The sequence below is a fragment of the Ascidiella aspersa genome, chromosome 3 (assembly GCF_963924565.1).
Source record: "Ascidiella aspersa chromosome 3, kaAscAspe10.2, whole genome shotgun sequence".
NCBI lineage: Eukaryota > Metazoa > Chordata > Ascidiacea > Phlebobranchia > Ascidiidae > Ascidiella > Ascidiella aspersa.
The window spans coordinates 1,709,652-1,720,271 of NC_139449.1; the positions used below are offsets into that span (position 1 = coordinate 1,709,652).

The 10,620-nt window shown below is 37.1% G+C and overlaps 1 protein-coding gene across 1 annotated transcript; it reads left to right on the forward strand.

Annotated features, from left to right (window-relative positions):
• Positions 1 to 1,357: 1,357 nt before the first annotated feature.
• LOC146158030 (microfibril-associated glycoprotein 4-like) lies at positions 1,358 to 6,824 on the forward strand. The gene is made up of 7 exons (XM_083383672.1): positions 1,358 to 1,542; positions 4,800 to 5,005; positions 5,209 to 5,306; positions 5,584 to 5,680; positions 5,890 to 5,986; positions 6,132 to 6,266; positions 6,641 to 6,824. Exons 1-7 carry the CDS (start codon positions 1,358 to 1,360, stop codon positions 6,822 to 6,824), a joined length of 1,002 nt encoding a protein of 333 aa, XP_083239798.1.
• The last annotated feature ends 3,796 nt before the right edge of the window (positions 6,825 to 10,620 follow it).

The window sequence follows — 10,620 nt, forward strand, 5'->3', positions numbered from 1 at the left end:
CGTAATTGGAGACAAATTGTGGCATTCACACCATGGCTATTATTTTTGCCATTGGGCCATTGGAAACAAATATAAAAAGATGTTTCGGGGGCCGGTTTACAATTAGGGTCGATATATTGACTCAACACGATGCGATTTTTTGAAGAAATCTGTAAATAGCATTGTTTTCAGAAGCTGGTGAGAGTAGCAGGAAGTGGGGTTGCTTTACGGTTGTAATTCAATCAACAAATATTTTAAAATCAGCATAAATTATGTGAAGGGTTTTACTGCGAGTATTAAATTAAGAACTGGAATGGTGCTGATTGCCTGACATATTAAAGTTATCGACGACCCTTTGCAAAAATATATCCTGATTGCTAAAATCAATTTAAATAAATGATGTTGCTGATATTTGTAACACTTTCAACAGTACAAAATTCAAGAAACGCAATTTACACTTTAAAAACACGAAATTTAAACCTTTAAGACTGCTATTTCGAGTCTCTAAAGTTTTTGAAAGCTATCCACGACAATATTCAACGATTTATCCGCATTACTTAATGCAATTTACGTTGAAACGTCAAGAAATCTTAATGATTTTGCTTGGTATAAAATAATTCAACTGGAAAAAGAAGTTTTAAAACGGGCTTCTCAATGCAACTGCGAATTGTACAAAACCTCTAGATATCTAAAGATTTTGCTTAAAAAAGTCACCTACAGAAACAACGCCATCCCATTTAAAACAAATACTACTCCAAATAAGGGCATTAAAATAGCACCAAGGGTTTCAAATTTGTCCACTCATTGTATATATAGTCGGGTTATTATTAATGTAAGAAATTTGATGCACAGATTGACATTTAAAGAGTATTGATCATTTATTTGGTTTCCATGTTTTTGTTTTTTTTGCAAACATTTTTATCAATCAGAAACATTCACCCAGAAACCGAAAGGAAACTGAATTTTCTTCATTTCGCTGTTGGTTAGTTACATGATAAAAATAATGTTGAACGAAAATATAATACGATTACCGTTGTTTATCAATCAGCTTGTTGAACAAAAATTTTCCATAATTTATTTGGGGTTTGAAATGAAAATGTCATTATATCTGTAAATGAGCTTAATATTTGTTTCCACAACGGAATATTGCCCACCAACAGAACACATAAGGCCTGCGATTAAAGTTCAAAAAGTGTATTAAAAGTAGGGTTGCGTAGAGTTGCGTAGGTATACGCAGATTACAGGTAAGTTAGTGAAACAGATACGCATAATACGTGTAAGTTAGTGAAATACCCTAAACACAATTTACTGTACCGGTATGTTTAAAAAGTGCAATTACCTAGATGCATATAATAATTAACTAATTTCCCCATTCAATATGAAATGCACAACATTGGACTTTATCTTTGGTTTACAACGATGTTTTTCCAGTTCATTCTCTGTTGGGAACGAGGATGGCAACTACACACTGCTGGTAGCTGGATACAATGGTACAGCTGGTGATAGTTTGAGGTTACACAACGGAATGCAGTTTTCCACCAAAAACCAAAACCACGACAGAAGGTAAGTCAATATTTGCTATATTCAAATTTAAAGACACGAGAAAGAAGTATTTTCGATCTCATTATATAACTGATGTGTTTCTTTCCAAGGTCTATTTACCATGCAAAACAATTGTTTGAGCGTCTATTTCCTTCGTCGATTACCTTGTCTGATTACAAGTGCGCTTTATTGATTTACAAGTTTGTTATCCTCATTACTAAACATCTTGGAATCCAATATTTGCAACGTAGACTTGTTTTATTTTGCACGAAAGTAGAATTCAAAATTAGGCACAAGTTATATAAGACGCTATTACATTTTAACTTTACCATTGTTTAATTGCCGACTGATAAGTTTCAATTTAACCAATTATTGTTTAAAGGTAGCATATTGTTGTGTCTAGTTCGTACCTAAATTATGCCAGACTCTTAAGAGGGGCTTGGTGGTTCGACAAAATCATTGGATGTCACCTGAACGGCGTTTGGATAGAACAATCGAAAAAAAAGATGTTTGCTTTAACAGGACCAAGTAAACATCATCTGGCGGCATTGGAAGGGATTTCGCGAAACGCTTAAAGCGACTGCAATGAAACTGAGATGCGATAGATCTGCTTATAATTAATCACAACTTGTACATACGTGTTTATTATGTGATGTGAAATTGATAAATATTTTAAATGGAAATTGTATATTATAGAACGTAATAATTTTGGTAATCGGGTATCGTAATAAAATGCAAGTGTCGGACATCACTAGTAAGTAGGTCCCCTAATTAAACAAGCGCCATTCTGTTTGCCGCGATATAGTGTACAGTCGTATCTTGTTCACAAATTCTGGCGCTGGCGGCTTTTTAAAAGATTTATTTTGCTGCCCAAAGTTGTTCAGCAGTTTTTTGTTTTTTTTTTGAAATAAGACTTTAGCCATTAAAATGGAATGTAAAATTAAATGGAAAAGTCTAATAGAAAATTAGGATATATTAAGTAAACACATTCAAAGAAAGATAACCATAGCTGCCATCACCGAAAAACGAAATCTATTTGAAAAAAAGAAAAATCAATTAGTTAATATTATGTAAAGGTCTTGAGTAGAAATTATTATTATAGTTGGTTAGAGTATAGTATAATTTTTCATAGCAATTGAATGGTTTCCACGTTTAGGAGTCTATAATTTTAAACTTTCCATGTTTTTTTTATTTTCAAATTTCTCGGCCATGTGTACTAAAAAAATCTAAATTTGCATTTCAGCTAACCAGCTGAGCTGTAGCAGCAAACAGTTTGACCTCAAGCGCGAGTGTTACGTCACCATGCAGTTGGAGGTGGCGTGATCCTGTTAATGATTTAACGTAGTGGTTCTTAACCAGGGTTCAATCGAACCCTTGCTATTCGACGCAGCTGTTTCAAGGGTTCGGCGAGAACTCCCTCTGAAACATAAATGCTGTTATTTCAAGCTAAATTCGAAACTCCTGTATGTGCCAAGGCGTCATGTAGCGTAAAAAATTGAAAGTCTGGTCAATTTAACCTATTTAAATGCAAGTTTATAATTTGATTATGCCCAGTTTCAACTGCTAGGAGGAAAAAACAAAAACTGAGTGAAAATTTTGGGTTCGACGAAAGCTTGCAGAGTAACACAGGGGTTGGACAGGTTAACAGAGGTTAAGAACCACTGATTTAAGGAAAAAAGTCGGTTTATTATTACGAGTTTTGGGCGAAGGAAAAAGGCAGGCGGGCTGTCACCTGGCTGTGGCTGTGGCTTTTAACTTTACAAAAAAGCAAGTTTACATTAAACAAAGTCATTTAATAGTGTTAAAAATGCCCAACGCTTTTGTTTTATTGCAATTTGAAAAAGTCACACCCAATGACTAGTAATAGAAAATTAAAAGACAGGTTACGTTTTTATGTTGTACTTATCGATTCTTATTAGAGTGAATGCCATCAGTTAAAAAAAAACGGTTTAAGGCAACTTACTAGATTGAAATAAATATATACTAGATTGAAGAACAAATGCTGACTACTGGAGATTAGGTTTTGCTACTACTCGTCGAGTACTCGTTTCCCCATAATGACGTCATTGCCATAAAATATTGGAAAAGTAGTTTCCGATATTTAGTTGGCAGTTTTATGGCTTTCGACAAAATAAGTTTCTGAATGAAAGCAAAGCAAAGTCGAATATGCGGCTAACCAACCTTCAATCATCAACTGCGGGTTTAAAGATACTCTTGTTAGTTCTGTCAGGTTTTACCCACGCTTGTGCGTTGCTCGTAACGTCCACATTGACATCAGGGGACTGTTACGTGTTCACTAACACATTAAACACCTAAATTAATCAATTGCCATAAGCCAAACCTTAGAATTCATTAAGTTATATTACGAATTGATAAATAAGGTTTTATATTACGCGTTTCAGCTTTCGTTGGCCAAATATTTTCTTCAGTTACATAATATCATATTTGATGATTTAATGTTTTCCGTATTGTTGTGTGTAAAATTCCTGAGTTTTCCTGCTTCAGTCCGCCTCGTTTCAAACTTGACATGTAACATTTTGTGGGCGGCGTTATCACGCTGTGCAAAACAAGCCACTTGTTTTGCTGGCGTCTGACTCCCGCTGCAAATTGGCCTTAAAATTGCCGTTGTAATTCCTAGCCATGTTTTCAGAGTGCCGGCCAGTTTTATTGGCCAAATATGACGTAACTTTCGTGTTCTTTTTCTTCCTACGTATTGGCTATATACATGTCGTTTCTTAGCGGCTTTGCGGCATTCTCTAGAGAAGTCTTTTGCGCAGTGTTGAGCCGAGAGTGGCGGCAATAGGCCGTGGCTGTCACTGAACTTTGAAACAAGTATACGTTCATTATTGCTTTTTGATAACGTTTTAATTTACATTGTAACAATATTATTTTGGTATTTTAGTTGTGGTTTTGACAGGTAGCATATCTGACCAGAAACCTTTGCAAACAACAAGAACTCACGCGGTTGCGACCTGCCTGACAACTGTAAGGGGTCAGGCCCAAGGCCCCAGTACACAAGTCGCGGCGGGGCACGTGCCATTGTTTTGCACAATGTGCGTAAATATGTGCAAAAAATGTGCGCACATTTTAAACTGCCGTCAAAAATGTGCGCACTTCTTTCACAATGTGCGAACAGTGTGTCACAAGTCACTGCTCTGCTCTGCTCCGCTCCGCTTTCCATTAGGACTTGTTTTGTTTCGCCAGGAAAACAAAATGTTAGTTAAGTTTATTTCGATCTGTCTCTCCTTCCTTGTGATTTGTGACGCAAACCGATGCAGTTACGTCACAGTTCCTGTTTGTGACAATGACGTCACAATATCACCAGGGACCCTAGGTGCGCCACGTGGAGCCAAAGGCGACCAAGGTCCTGCTGGTAAACTTGGGCCCAGGGGAATACCCGGATCTAGGGGGTTAAAGGGTGAAAAGGGTGAAGTTGCTCAGAGTGATGACGGCGCTTTGCAAGAAATCTTGGCGAGATTGAGAGGTAACTTGGTTCTACATCGCATGTGTGGGCTGCTGTTGAAAGTAAAACAATGATTAAATAACATAAAGCCTAGAGTTAATTGCATCTTTATGATTTAATAATGTGAAGGTTCTATCTAGGCTTAATGCTGTAGGAAGCCATGTGGCTTGTAATGCGCTGCTTGTTATTATCCGAACCAATGTAAATGTAAACAAACTTTTCAGAGTTGGAAAGGATAGTGACGTCAATTCTTCCGCTTGTGAGTCGCATTAATTCAACATCCAACGGGAGGACAACACTTCTTATCGAAGATGGGTGGACGGCAAGATGATTTGTAAACTTTCATACACAGTCTCATGTCACCAGTTGGTTTCGAATAATAGGCCGAAAAACAAAGCTATTAAGGTTGTGGTTAATTGTTGTTTAAATTCAGGTATTTTGAATTTTTTTGCCAAAATGGGCCCACCAACTAGGGATGTCCGATAATATCAGGTCGTAGCCGATTCCATAATTCCAGCCAACAATTGAATCCGGGAAAATTCCGAAATTTTTAATCTCCAACAAAAACTTTCAAACTGCTACCAATTCTTTTTTTGCAGGTTTTCCAGCGACGGTTTAACGGGAGTGTGGATTTCTATCGCAACTGGACCGAATACAAAAACGGATTTGGAGACTTTTCAGGCGAATTTTGGCTTGGTATGTGAACAGCTTAAATGCAATAAAAGTTTTAAAATTACTTTCGTACAACTGCCAAATTTAGCAGTTTAAAGTACGACATTAATCAAATGTAGCCAGAATCTTACACTACATCACACACATATAAGGAAAGAACTTTTTAAACCATATACGCACTGTACGCAATTGTCGATTACACAACTTATGTTAAAAGTCTTAATAATGCACAGGCTTGGAAAGAATCCACACGCTAACATCTGGCAAGCAATGTCGGCTTCGCATTGATTTGTACGATTTCAACGATGCCCATGCATACGCAGAATACAGGTGTGTTAGTAAAATTCCAAAACATATTATTCTGTATGTTTAGCAAGTGCAAATACCGAAAATATTAATCGACTGCTTTCCCCATTTAATATGAAATGTACAACATTAGACTTTTTTTGATTTTACAACGTTATGTTTTTTCCAGTTCATTCTCTGTTGGGAACTCGGCTAGCAACTACAGACTGCTGGTAGCTGGGTACAGTGGTACAGCTGGTGACAGTTTGACGAGGCGACACAACGGAATGCAGTTTTCAACCAAAGACCGAGACCATGACACATAGTAAGTCGATATTTGCGTTTTATGTTTGCAAGAAGAATTAAAAATTATGAAAATAAAAAAGGAAAAAATAATTGATGTATTTTTTTGCAATCACACAATCCGCATTACGACCATTCGACCACCTTACAAAGCGCATTAACACGTAAAAATATTTACGTCCAAATGCTATCGATTTTTTGTTTAGCAAATTTTGCTTAAACGGCTGATAAATTTTTATTACTGCTACTTTGCATTGGGAAAGTGACTTTTAACAAGAGCTCAAATTTAAGTTGCCATGATAAGATGCTCTGTATTTACTTAAACGTTGTTTAATTCCTAATATTAATTTACAATTTTATGGATAATCGCTTTAACGATAGCATCCTGTTGTTTAGTTCCGGTTTAAATTGCGCCAGCCGCTACCACGGAGCTTGGTGGTTCAGTAGTTGCCACGACTCGCACTTGAATGGGGAGTGGGCAAGAACATCGAGCGGAGGTAGCATGAACATCATCTGGTTCTATTGGAAGGGGCGTTTCGTTCCATTTAAAGCTACTACCATGAAACTGAGATGCGATTGATCTGTTATAATAGCTGGCAACTTGTACATACATTTCATGCATCGTGAAACTAAAAATTATTTCCTATCAGTCACCTAAGTTTTGCGCAAAATATCGAGTTTCGCAATAAAATATACAAACATAGGGCATTTTAGATCTTCAATTTTTGATTTTTTTAGACAATAATCTATTTCTGTAAATAAAACCTGCGGTAATTTGTTTGGACATTCACCCAGGACTCGATTTGGATCCCACAATTGTATATTTCTCTATTTCAGTATTGCAAACTCTTACGTCACGACACTTTGCTTATAAATGGATCGCTTATAAAATACATGACATCATACCTTTACTTGTTTGAAGTTTAGAAATTGCTAAGTAACCGAAATATTTTGGAGAATTCGCGTAACATGTTAGTAATTAGACATAACGGAAACTGAAGGAACAATAAATATTTCAAAAACATGAAAGGTTGTTTTATTTGTCGATGTAAAAACTGTTTTGTCAAGCAAATTATCTATGATGACACCCCAGCTGAAGAAAGAAAGTTTGATTTTTAATTGAACTGGCCATGCGTAACTTCCAAAGAAAAACGTCATAAAGTGATTTCATTTGTTGTTGGTAATAATAAATCTTTTATCAACTTATTACAGACAAACTATGATGTGCATTAAGGCTAATTTATCAGCCAAATAATGTGCTGGGTAGGCTAAACTTTTTTAATATTATACATTTAGTAAGTATAATCAGGGGCGCCCGCAGAAAATTTTCCAGGGGGGGGTAATCAGGGGCGTAACCAGAAAATCAAAAAAAGGGGTCCTGAATTTTCAACTTAGGGAATTCCCCTATTTTTCGCCGGATGTTAATGTATAATGACGTCATTAAAACAGTGAAAATATGACGTCATAGAATGGTGATTGCAAGACGTGATAGAAAAAACCCAGAAACACCAAATACGTCCAGCAAAAGCGAGCACGTGCGTCGTCGACAATCCTGTCAGGCGCCAACTGCGAAATCACGGTGTACAATTGTTAACTTCAGGTAAAAAAAACAAATCAAGACCGTGAAATATATGTGTTTAATTGTGGTAGAATCATACATAATTCGACTTTCAGCAGCGCAGTTTTCAAGTTCCATGAACGGAACTAGCGCTAAATTACAAGCAAGCCTTTCACCACGGGCAATACTAAACGAAGATCGTTTTGACCGGGTGTTATTATGCAACGATTAGCGCAACATCTGCGCCGAGCTGTGTGCCAAGTCAGCTAAATTACAAGCTGTGGTTGAGGGGAAATATGTCGCGTCCATTATGCATAAAGAGCATAATTTTGCGTTAACTATCATTACTTAAAAATTTATACTTTAAAACGCACACGACCGTCACCATTATACCTCCTTTTAAGAATCTGCTTCATTTAAACAAATGTCGATGTTACACCAACATCGGATATTAGCGCAGAGACCGAACGACGAGCAACATACTGCGTATAACTTGACGTTTTTTAGGGAGAAAAAAAAAAGGTTTGACTTAGCGTTGTCAATTGTCGAATACTTGCTAATCACTAATCAGTCAACCTAAGCCAGCGCTTCTCAACCAGTGGGGGCCCTAAGAACATTTGAGGTGGGCCACAGACCAATTTGAAAAGCTAGATTTAGTTTCATTTGTGTCGCTATATTTAATTTTACAGGAATAATGGCTTGGGGAGGAATTGAGAAGATGGAAATTCATTGTTTAGCCGCAAGTATCTCACTAATGCACGGTTGAATAAATAATCTGTTTTGAAATATTTTCTGGTGTGTTTTGTTCTAAACCTATTTTACATTTTTTTCTTTCATAAAACAATTGGGCCAGAGAATTTATTTGCAACGTAAATGGGCCACGAAGGAAAAAAGGTTGAGAACCACTGGTCTGAACAAATAACGAAAGAGAAAAACTATCCAGCGTTTACGGTCAACCAAACGAAAGACGAAAAACGGCGTTTTGCGCTCGATTTGGGCTTCGCTTTAGATCAAGACGTGTGACCCAATTACTTAAAAGGCACGCCGCTTCGAATAGTTTGCTAAACCATGACAAAAACGAAGCAAAAACGATAATATCACTTACAAAAAGTGGGGGTAAGAACTCCCGCCCCCACTGGATACGCCACTGGGGGCAATGGATAGTGTATATTATTTTTAACCTTCATAAGTTAAATTCATAAGTTTCTTCATAGCTTCATAATACATATTACACTTATAAAATAATACTAATAATCATATTTTGAAATTCCAGGGGAGGGGGGGGGGGGGGCAAGTGCCCCCCCTTGCCCCTTTCTGCGGGCGCCCATGGGTATAATGTATACTTTTTTTACTATCATTGTAGAAATCAAGCAAGTTTGTAATACTCAACACTTCTTCCTATTATTGCTTGCGTCTACAAGGACAAAAGAACGTACAATTTTCGCACAGTAGAAAGCAAATTCAGTATACAAACGGTGCAGGTTTTCTGTAAGACGAAAAAGGAAATGGTTAGCGCACAATACTTCATATATAAACAAAAAGGTTGCGAAGAATAAAACATACCAAAAAATTTTTATTCCTAGGCGGTCACCTATCCAAGTAATAACCAATCCAGACGTTGCTTAACTTCCGAGATCGGACGAGATCGTATTCAACCTGGTATGGTCGTGTCTGGCGTGTACAGTGTCTTCGTAGTAATGCTGCTCCGACTGCACCATGCACAGAAAAACAAGAGTTTATATTGCAACTAAATGGGTCCAAAGGCTAGAAGCTAATTGCATTCTTTACGTGAAAGGCGCGCACTACCGCGTCTAATTAAATGATTGTGCTTATGCGATGCGCGCGCCATTATGCGCGCGCAAAAACGAAAAATGGAGCAATAGCGAAAGGGAAAGAACTTACAATTATATATTTAGTATGTACAATGTACACTTATTTTACTATTATGTATTTGATATGTATAATGTATATTTTTTTGCTATTTTATATTGAGTATAAGTATGAAAGGTTCCGATAAGATTTAATCCAGGGATTCTTGAACTTTTTTTACCGCGAACCCCAAAACTTATAAGTAGGCAAGAAATTTTGAAAAATCACGTCATAATTGACGTCACAATCAAATAGTCTTTTAGAGTAATATGATGATGAATTTACTAAAATGAAGTCTAAATACATTGAGTCCAGGTTGGAAAGTTTGGCCTGCGCGGGGGATTTATCCCCCGCGCAGTAGCACTTTCAGCCGCGGTCACAGCCGCGCATTTTATAGAAAATGTGTTCAGCCGCGCAAATCTGACTCGAGCAAACGCGCAAAACTTCAGCCGCGCAAACTTCTGTATGAAACTTAACAAGCAAAAAAAAATTGGCGGGCTGCATACTGAAGTTGCATAACATTTTTTAACGCTAGTCTAGAAGACGTATATAATATAATGCATCATATAGAATCACTTGCGAAACGCTAAAAACGCACAATTCGGCGATTTGGTCACGCATCAGTGGACAACGGTCACGTGTTTAGTGACGTCAAATTAGGCAATTTCGAGTAATATTGCATATTAAATGCTATACTATCCAACTTTTTAAATATTTACCTGCGCACTGCGCCCGCACACCAACCAAAAATTGCGCATTGATTCAAGTATTCTGTGAACGCTGTAAGTTTAATATAAATTTGCAATTTACAACTTTCGGTAGCCTGGTTAGCCGGGTAAATAGCTTCAGGGAGCATCACATCAAACTTTAGCTGCCCGAGTTTATTTCTTCTCGCCCGACGACAAACAACAAATCGAAGTGAAAAACCGACACTCATTACATTCTGCAA